Source organism: Cherax quadricarinatus, chromosome 32 (genome assembly GCF_038502225.1).
Source record: "Cherax quadricarinatus isolate ZL_2023a chromosome 32, ASM3850222v1, whole genome shotgun sequence".
Classification (NCBI taxonomy): Eukaryota; Metazoa; Arthropoda; class Malacostraca; order Decapoda; family Parastacidae; genus Cherax; species Cherax quadricarinatus.
Genome location: NC_091323.1, coordinates 24,610,869 through 24,621,514, shown reverse-complemented (window position 1 = coordinate 24,621,514; position 10,646 = coordinate 24,610,869). Strand labels below are relative to the sequence as shown.

The following is a 10,646-nucleotide window of genomic DNA, read 5'->3' as shown; positions in this document are numbered from 1 at the left end:
AATTTCTACACATAAATACGTATATACAGTATTTAATTCTTTGCTCAACTTGAGAACTTTCCCTCAATGAAGGGTTAGCCATTTGTAGAAGTTTCCCAAGAAACACAAATGTTTCAAAAATGTTAGGTTTAAAAGTAGTATCTAAAACATTTGTATGTCACTCCTATTATTGAGTTTATATACTTCATATAATGTTTAACCGTTTGATTGTTACGGTCATATATATACGTCTTACGAGCCACCGTATTTGACGTATTTTTTCTTTCTTCAACAAGTCAGCCGTCTCCCACCAAGGCAGGGTGACCCAAAGAGAAAGAAAATCCCCAAGAAGAAAATACTTTCATCATCATTCAACACTTTCACCTCACTCACACAATCACTGTTTTTGCAGAGGTACTCAGAATACAGCAGTTTAGAAGTATATACATATAAAAATACACAATATATCTCTCCAAACTGCCAATATCCCAAACCCTTCCTTTAGAGTGCAGGCATTGTACTTCCCATTTCCAGGACTCAAGTAGGGTTACATAAAATAACCAGTTTCCCTGAATCCCTTCACTAGATATTACCCTGCTCACACTCCAACAGATCGTCAGGTCCCAAATACTATTTGTCTCCATTCACTCCTATCTAACACGCTCATGCACGTTTGCTGGAAGTCCAAACTCCTCTCCCACAACACCTCCTTTACCTCCTCCCTCCAACCTTTTCGAGGATGACCGCTACCCCGCCTTCCTTCCCCTACAGATTTATACGCTCTCCATGTCATTCTAGTTTGATCCATTCTCTCTAAATGACCAAACCACCTCAACAAACCCTCTTCAGACCTCTGACTAATACTTTAACTCCACACCTTCTAATTTCCACACTCCGAATTTTCTGCATAATATTTACACCACACATTGCTCTTAGACAGGACATCTCCACTGCCTCCAACCACCTCCTTGCTGCAGCATTTACAACCCAAGCTTCACACCCATATAAGAGTGTTGGTACTATTATACATTCATATATTTCCTTCTTTGCCTCCATAGATAACATTTTTTGCCTCCACATATACCTCAATGCACCACTCACATATATATACTCAAATTCTAGCGGCTTCAAATCAAGCAGGAGAAAGCTGGTAGGCCCACATGTAAGAGAATGGGTCTCTGTGGTCAGTGTGCACCATATAAAAAAATCCTGCAGCACGCAGTGCATGAGAAAAAAAAAAAACTACCGTTTTTTTAATTAAAATTCCAAATTTGTGCTCTATTTTCGTATGTTATTTATGGTTGTATTCTCGTTCTCTTGGTCTCATTTGATAGAATGGAAAACATATAGAAATAGAGGTGATTTTGATTGGTTTTACTATGAAAAGAACCTTGAAATGGAGCTCAAAGTAGGGGAAATGTTCGATTTTTGCCTATGTTCAAAAGTAAACAAATGATGTCATTTTCCAATAAATGTCCAAGTAGGCATTCTAATATGCAGCCATGAATGGGTTGACATTATTTATACAATTATTACAATATTGCAGTAGTCTGCATAACAGTAAATCTTCTATTTTTTTGTTTGAATAAAAATTCAAAATAGAAAGCAAGAGTAATATGAGAGGGGCCTAGAGACATGACTGATGAACAAAGAAAATGTTATTTTAGAGCCAGGACTGTCTGCATTGTTCATTCTGGACCCTATTTTGAAATTGTCATATTTTTTAATTTTCATGAAATTGGCCAAATTGCAAATTTCTGACCATGTTATTGGGTAATTGAAATCAGTAAATGGGCAGTTTCTTTTACTTGATAGAAAAAATGGAGTTCTAAAGAAATAGCTACGAGTTTGGTCAACTGGAACAATGGAATTAGCCAAAAATGGGGCTCAAAGTGGGCGAAATTGCCAATTCGTAAATATCGCCGTGGTCACTAACTTCTTGAGAACGTAATTTCGTCAGTTTTCCATCAAATTTCGTTCTTTTCATGTCATTTCAATCAGGAAAAGATTCTCTATCATTTCACAAGAAAAAATAACTTTTTTTTTTGGAAATTTTGCGACACCAGAAGACACCTCAGGATTTGGGGTTGTGACAATCAAGGGGTTAAAGAGTATTTTTTAACTGCTCAATACTATATATTCACTAAGTAAAATACAGGCATACCTTGCTTGCTTTAGAGCACTTCACTCATACAGCACTTTTCAGTTATATTCATGTATATTATTTTCGGCACTTGCCTTGCTCTTAAAACGGTTTTCAGCAATTTAAAAAAATTATTTTTAGTTTTTCTTTTAAACCTAGTGCTATTGTGCACCTAATATTGTAAATATGTTTTTGGGCTTTTATATGCACTGGAGAGTCAGTCAGTCTCTCACTCTCTCACACACACACACACACACACACACACACACACACACACACACACACAAAAGGGAGGGGGGGGGAATTGTGATTCACTTTAAGGTGATATTTGCTTTACGGTGGCAGTCTAAAACCTAAACTTGATTTATTAGGGAGGTATGGCTGTATTATATTTTTTTTGGTATATTTAGTAGGCATTATATTGTTCAGTATGTGTCAAATAAGCACATGCATAAACAGTGCATATGTGCATATACGGTGCCCCATGGCCTAGTGGCTAAAGCTCTACAAGTACATGTACTTGTAGAAATAAACATACTATTATTATCAAAAGAAGAGGACTACTCACCATAACCTGTGTTAAATATGTAATGCTGAAAAAATATAAGTGTTTAATAACAAGATCTATTTCTACAAGTACATACATGAACAAGGTATACAGGCTTTAGCTAACCTCAATGACATACTACTACATAGAAAACCCCTTGTTATGCAGACCATTTTCAGGCAAATTAGGTCAATTTTATCACAGGATGTGACCCACACCAGTATTTCAGTCAACAGCTGGACCGAGATGTAACACTACACAAACCACCTGCCCTCATGCCCGCCCACACCACCCTCACATCCACACCAACCCTCACCATCACACTCCTACCCTCCACCCATGCCTCTTACCCACTCCTTACTCTCGGTAACCTTTTCTCACCCTATTTGTTAATGAAAAGAAACCATACTGAATGTAAAATATTTGATAATTCCTTGGAAAAAATTAACCAAAATTATGGCTTGGGAACATATTAATTCATTTTACATTATTTCATCTGGGAAAGTAGAATAAGAGTGCCGAACAATCAACCTGCAGTGAATTTTTTGACATTCATTACTATCATAAGTTGGAGCCCTACTGTAATAAAAGTAAAAAGGCAGGCCCATGAGCTATAAGTTTATCCGGGCAAACGCAGCAATATAATTACAAATTCACAACATACATAAGGATTTTAATGTAAATATGAAAAAATCTTAAGGATGGTATATATCACACTGGTCAACTGAATATTATTAGGTTATGAATCCGAGGAAAAAAAGAAAATATTTGTGTAAATACATACAGTAAAACTACATGGTCTTCAAAAAGTGATGCCACCCACGGATTACTTGTAGTGTCTGTGTTTCAAGAACATCTCATTACATTAAAGAATAAGCAGCAACCAAATCACATCCTTCAAACCCTGCATTTTCTTGGCTTTTATCACAGCATATTTAGGTTTCAAGGATTCAGTAGTGAAAGATATAGTACTGAAAGATCTACAGTACAGTATAAAAATAATTCTTATTCAGGTCTTCAATAAAAAATTAAGTCTTCCTGGATGACCTTTCACACTGTTGTAGACATTTTCTGAAAAATAATAAGAAGATATTACTATTTTGAACAATAGCTTTGCTTCTTTAATTTATTTGAGAATAAAAAATAAACAAACAAAAAATACAAAAAATTACAATTTAAAAATAAAATAAAAAGGATATTGATATTTATTTGTTTTGCCATAAATCAGCAGAAATCAATCTGAATATAAAAAAAATATACACTTACTATGCTATACAAAAGAGAATTTAGCTTAAAAAAAATTACACTAAGTTAGGCAGTGTTTCTATGTAAGTTTTGATCCAAAAATGATGTCACTGTTAATGAAAAAAAAAAACTTGCCTATCAAGCTGCAAAAATTTATATTGGAAAAGTCCAAATTTTAAGGGAGTTCGGTCTATTGGGCAGGGTAGGGGTTGTTTTAGGAAAGGATGGAGGGAGGAGAAAAGTGGCTTTATGTGCAAGAAGTCTGGATGTCCAGCGGCATGTATGAGCGTGTTAGATAGGAGTGGAGGCAAATGGTTTTTGGGACCTGACAAGCTACTGAAATGGAATCAGTGTAACATTTTGTGAAGTAATTCAGTGGAAAATGATTAGCCAGACTTGAGTCCTGGAAATGGAAAGTACAGTGCCTGCACTCTAAAGGAGGGGTTTGGGATATGTGCTGTTTAAAAGGCCATCTAAATTGTCATATCTGTGTGCCTCTGGCAAGACAATGATAGTGTAAACGATGGTAAAGGTTTCTTTTTCAGGTCACTGTTTCAGTAGATGGCCAGCGTGTTAAAAAGAAAAACACTCGTGCACACACACATGCACTCTTAACCATTCGCTTTACTAATTTATATTGTGTATCCCATGTGGAGCTGTCAGTCTAAGCATCTTCCCATGTTCTGAGTGCATGAAAACTTTCTTCTTTAACCCTTAAACGGTCCAAATGTATATATACATTCACGCGCGTAGCGCCCCAAATTTTTTGAGAGAAAAAAAAAAATCTTTTTTGAAAGGAAAAAAGAGCATATGGTACCCAGGCATCCCCAATTATTTTAATATGGCGCACAGTGAGTGCGCACACCCATTCTCTCATGTCTAGGTGACTCAGGCTTATCGTGGCAATGTTGAAAGAATGACAAAGAAAACGTATACAGGTCTCCCTCAACATTCGTGAGGGTTAGGAGATCAAGAGCCTCGCGAATGTTGAAAAACCGTGAATGTTTGGTGCCCCAATATATTGGGGCAGTGGTATTTAATAACATTTATGTTATAAATAATAATAGTACATATTATTAATAACATGTATTATTATTAACATGCATGTATTTAATAACATATATGTTATAAATAATAATAGTACATATTATTAATAACATGTATGTTATTAAATACCATTGCCTCACTCACTGCCTCTACCACTCCAGTCACACTCAATCTACAAGCACCAAACACAATGAATTATTGTGAAATGTTTGGAAGAGCAGGGAGACTAATGTTCACTCCAGCATAAACGAAGTCACACTGACGATGTGTCAACCACTCCCTCGTATTTTTGTACAATTTCCTTCTTCAATTATATCATATTTATTATTATTATTATTATTACTATTGTTATTATTAGCTGTAGCAGAAATGTTTAATTCTTTGCAGTGTTCAAGAGTAAACACATGATGTCACCGTCTAATACCTTTCCTAATAGCCATTCCAATATGCAGTCATGAATGGGTTTACATTATTTATACTGTAGTTTAATAGCAAATAATGAACAAACAAAAACTCACCACACTGAGTGGTGGGAGGGCTGGCTGCCAGTTGCCGGGGTCGGAGGGAGGGTAGTAGGGACTCGCAGGTGGCGGGAAACTTAAATATGATTTGGCAGCTGGGAATTTGGCGGCTGGGAATTCGCGAATGTGTGAAGCCCGTGAAAGTTGAAAACGTGAATGTTGAGGGAGACCTGTATATACGTTTGGGGCGCTACGCGCGTGAACGTATATATACGTTTGGACCGTTTAAGGGTTAAGTATATCTAGTACCATAAACTAATATACATAATGTTAGACATTGAAAGAAACAAAAATGGTTATTTCTTTAGGAAAAAAAATACTACTTGGTGGCATTATGACTATGCAGCTGACAGTGCATCACTCAACTTCAACATGCTATAAAATGCCAAGTTATTTTCAAATTTCTTTGTGCTTTTTTGTCTATAGAAAAAACAGTCTTAGAGTTCTCAACATTTAACGAAGGATTTTCAGGAATGCATTAGAGTCACAAGTAGGTGATCTACTGTACTGCAGTGAGTTGCCAAATTCTATTAAAAACTAGCCTCTGCTTGAAGGCAGCAAATAAAAATAACATACCTGCAGAAAACTGACAGCTTTTTTGTCCCAGGTTCTGTATTTGAGTGCTTTAACAGAGGTGTAATCTGTAAGATAAATTTTTAATGTAAATTGTATCAATAAATATATGGACTTTCGAAAGAAAAAAAAATTACTGCTCAGATTCACTTTCAAAAATTCACAAAGAATTATGAAAGTTATGGCAAAAAGTCATAAAGGTAAATCTTTAAAAATGGTCAGTTGATAACATACATGACATACATCAAAATCTCTCCAGTATTTCAATGATGGTATGCTAAAGGGTTAAAATGTAAATATGACAACATAAGAGGTTAACCCAGAATCACATCAGATGACTAGTGAATAAAAGGTGGTGTCTAGAAACTAGATCCACCCCCAAAAATATTTACAAGGAAACACTTAAAAACAAAACAAAATTTAACACACCATCTTCATTCCTTGGGATATTCATGTTGAGAATCTTGTTTTTAGCACTGTTGGATGTGGTTGTCTCTAGTTCATCAAGAGGAACCACTGCTTCACCTATTACTTTAGTTTGGAAAAGCTGCCGAGTTTTCAAGACAAACAGAAGATGACCAGCCTTCACCCCATGATCAGCAGGACTTATGGCACTGTGAAGATGATTAAGGTGGTCATCAAATTTTAACTGAATTTAATATATACAAAATATATATATAATGCAGTTTTCTCTATATAATTACTATGTGCAGGAAAATATTAGATGTGTAATTTCTGAAATATACAAAGGAGTGTGGTAGATGGGGAAGTGGAGTGACAGGGCTGAAGTGACAGGGTGGTGAAGTGGTGAGATATTAGTGCTAAATGCACCTAATATATTCCAACTGACAACAGGACACAAACCTAATTTAACTGGCTCATTTCCATGTACCTATCATAAGGCAGATAACAGAAAAATGCTAGGTGAAGGCTCAGCCAACATGTCACTGCCATGGCAATGTGATCCATTTCAGGTGAAGCCTGGTGCACACTTCCCTCATACTACTACTGCGACAGAAAAGCAGCAATGTTATGCATATCACACAACCAGAAAGCAATACAAGTGAACAGATATATTAACATGTTGTGAGGTATCCCATTGTGCCTCTTGCCATGTTTTGAGAAATATACTTTCAAACAGTTCTAATATACATAGCAATAAAAACTTGCATACAGTATTGAATGACATAAACAATAATTAGATACAAGATAAACCATATTTGTGCAGCAGATATATGGCGAATATTGATATTATGGTGCAGTGTGCTTCCCAAGCTATTTACCATATTATTAGTGTTTGAAATCAGGATATTTTCATTGCAAAGTGTGGTAATTAGTGTTAACCAGTGTATACAAAAAATATTAAAAAACTGAACTTTATTTGACTTAGAAAAACTAGAAACCAAAAGAAATAATTTTCACTTACACTTTGTTACCAAAAGTGGGTCATTTTCGGCCAGCTTCAACACAATATAAAATGGCAAATTTTTATCAGTTTACACTCATTTTAGACTTAATTCAGAAAATATGACCTCTTTCAAACTTTTTTTTTTTTTTTAAATCTTGCCACACAATTTTTTTTTACACATATCCCACAGTTTAAGGGTTAATATATACCACTATTATGGGCATTCATAAAGGGTCCATTATTATGGAGAAAGTGAACATGTTTAGATATTTGAGAGCAGACTTGTTGAAAGATGGGTCTATGAAAGATGAGGTGAACCACAGAACTGATTAAGGGAAAAGGGTGGGTGGTGCACTGAGGCATCTGTGGAGACAAAGATTTTTTTTTTTTTTAACACACTGGCAGTCTCCCACTGAAGCAGGGTAATCTTCTCCCATTAACATACCCCCCCCCCCCAAAAAAAAAAAAATCCCAAACCCCTCCTCTAACCCATTAACTGTCCAAATATTTTCAATGCTAGTGCTCCAAATATTTTGGAAAAAAATAAATAAATAAAAGAAATTAAAGAGGGCAATCTTCTGTGTGCAATAGGACAAAAAAAAATTAGGGTCAGCAATTACTAAGACACAAGGCCATGAAGCTGGTGCTGGATGCTCACCTGACAGCAATGTGGAGTCCTGCCACTAGCAGAAGTGTTGCCGATATACCTTTTTCTCCTTTTTTTTTTTAATTTATATAATTTTTATGTTCTGATAATTACAATTTGTAATAGTTCTTGTGATTTCATAGCCAATGTTTATTCTCTGCCTGTCTCTCCCTCTTTCCCTCAACCCTCTCAGACAAGGGCATAGTCACTGGTAGGCAAAATTCCCCAGTGGAAGTAAGTCATACACAAGGTATGGGTTAGTGATGGTGGTAGTGGTGGGAACAGTAGTAGCAGCAGTGAAGAAGATTGTGTAGATGTCATCTGAACCAAGATTGTACATAAATGTTATACAATACCAACAAGATGAAGAATACACACATGTACAACATCTGGGTATCTTTATTGTAGACATCTACAATACAGACACCCAGATGTTGTACATGTGTGTATTCTTCATCTTGCTGGTACTGTATAACATTCATATCTCTATCTATCTCTATTTCTATCTCTCTCTCTCTCTCTGTCTGTGTACTCACCTAATTGTGATTGCAGGGGTCAAGACTCAGCTCCTGGCCCCACCTCTTCACTGAGTGCTACTAGGTCCTCTCTCCCTGCTCCATGAGCTTTATCATACCTCATCTTAAAGCTATGTATGGTTCCTGCCTCTACTACCTCACTTGCTAGGCTATTCCACTTCCTGACTACTCCATGACTAAAGAAATACTTCCTAACATCCCTTTGACTCATCTGGGTCTTCAGCTTCCAATTGTGACCCCTTGTTTCTGTGTCCCCTCTCTGGAACATCCTGTCTCTGTCCACCTTGTCTATTCCATGCAGTATTTTGTATGTCATTATCATGTCTCCCCTAACTCTCCTGTCCTCCAGTGTCATCAGGCCAATTTCCCTTAACCTTTCTTTGTAGGACATTCCCCTTAGCTCTGGAACTAACCTTGTCGCAAACCTTTGCACTTTCTTTAATTTCTTGATGTGCTTGATCAAGTGTGGGTTCCAAACAGGTGCTCCATACTCCAGTATGGACCTGATGTACACGGTGTACAGTGTCTTGAACGATTCCTTACTAAGGTATCGGAATGCTGTTCTCAGGTTTGCCAGGCACCCATATGCTGCAGCAGTTATCTGGTTGATGTGTGCTTCCGGAGACATGCTTGGTGTTATACTCACCCCAAGATCTCTCTCCTCGAGCAAGGTTTGCAGTCTTTGGCCACCTAGCCTATACTCCATCTGCGGTCTTCTTTACCCTTCCCCGATCTTCATGACTTTGCATTTGGCAGGGTTAAATTCAAGGAGCCAGTTGCTGGACCAGGCTTGTAGCCTGTCCAGGTCTCTTTGTAGTTCTGCCTGATCCTTAACCAATTTGATTCTCCTCAAACTTCACATCATCTGCAAACAAGGACACTTCTGAGTCTATCCCTTCTGTTTTGTCATTCACATATACCAAAAACAGCACAGGTCCTAGGACTGATCCCTGTAGAACCCCACTCATCACAGGTTCCCATTCTGACACCTCGTCACTTACCATGACTCACTGTTGCCTCCCTGTCAGATATTCTCTGATCCACTGCAGTGTTTTCCCTGTTATGTACACTTGATCCTCTAGCTTTTGCATTAACTTCTGAGAAACTGTATCAAAGGCCTTCTTGCAGTCCAAGAAAATGCAGTCTCCCCCCCCTCCCTCCCCCCCCCTCTCTCTCTCTCTCATCTGTTACCCTGTCATAAAAATCCAGAAGGTTTGTGAGAAGATTTTCCTTCCCTGAAACTGTGCTGGTTGTCGATTATATGTTTCTTTCTTTTCAGGTGCTCCACCACTCTCCTCTTGATGATTTCCACGACTTTGCATACTATACACATTAGTGACACAGGTCGGTAGTTTAATGCCTCGTGTCTGTTTCCTTTTTTAAAAATTGGGACTACATTTGCCATCTTCCATACCTCAGGTAGTTGCCCAGTTTCAAGGGATGTGTTGAAGATCTTTGTTAGTGGCACACACAGTATCTCTGCTCCCTCTCTAAGGGCTCACAGAGAGATGTTGTCTGATCCCACCGCTTTTGAGGTATCAAGTTCACACAGCAGCTTATTCACCTCCTCCTCAGTTATGTGTACCTCATCCAGCAGTTGTTGGTGTAACTCCCTGTTATGAATTCCTGGAGTCCTACCTGTTTCCATTGTAAATACTTCTTTAAATCTCATGTTTAGCTCCTCACATACCTCTTGGTAGCTTCCTGTGAACTCCCCACCATCCTTCCTCACCCTGATTACCTGGTCCTTGACTGTTGTTTTCCTCCTGATGTGGCTATACAATAGCTATGTCATTTCGTATTGTTGCTGAGCCTCCTCATCTATGCACATTCATTTCTGGCTCTTCGGCTAATCTATTTTCCTGGGTCCTTTGTCTGCTGTACCTTTTCCATTCTCTAGTGCACCTAGTTTTTGCCTCCCTACACCTTTGGGTGAACCAAGGACTCATTCTGGTCTTCCCATTATTTCTGTTTCCCTTGGGAACAAACCTCTCTGCCTCC

General features: G+C 37.6%; 1 protein-coding gene across 5 annotated transcripts in view; it reads right to left on the bottom strand.

The window, feature by feature from the left end:
- Window positions 1-3,078: 3,078 nt before the first annotated feature.
- Window positions 3,079-10,646, bottom strand: part of LOC128690150 (protein unc-13 homolog 4B-like) — a 195,102-nt gene continuing 187,534 nt past the window's right edge. For all 5 annotated transcript variants that reach the window (XM_070090542.1, XM_070090544.1, XM_070090543.1 and 2 more), the window contains 3 exons: window positions 6,485-6,669; window positions 6,059-6,123; window positions 3,079-3,740 (listed from right to left, as the gene is read on the bottom strand). In XM_070090542.1, the coding sequence (XP_069946643.1) occupies window positions 3,720-3,740; window positions 6,059-6,123; window positions 6,485-6,669 (271 nt within the window). In that variant the 3' untranslated portion in view covers window positions 3,079-3,719. The remainder of the gene's footprint in view (window positions 3,741-6,058; window positions 6,124-6,484; window positions 6,670-10,646) is intronic.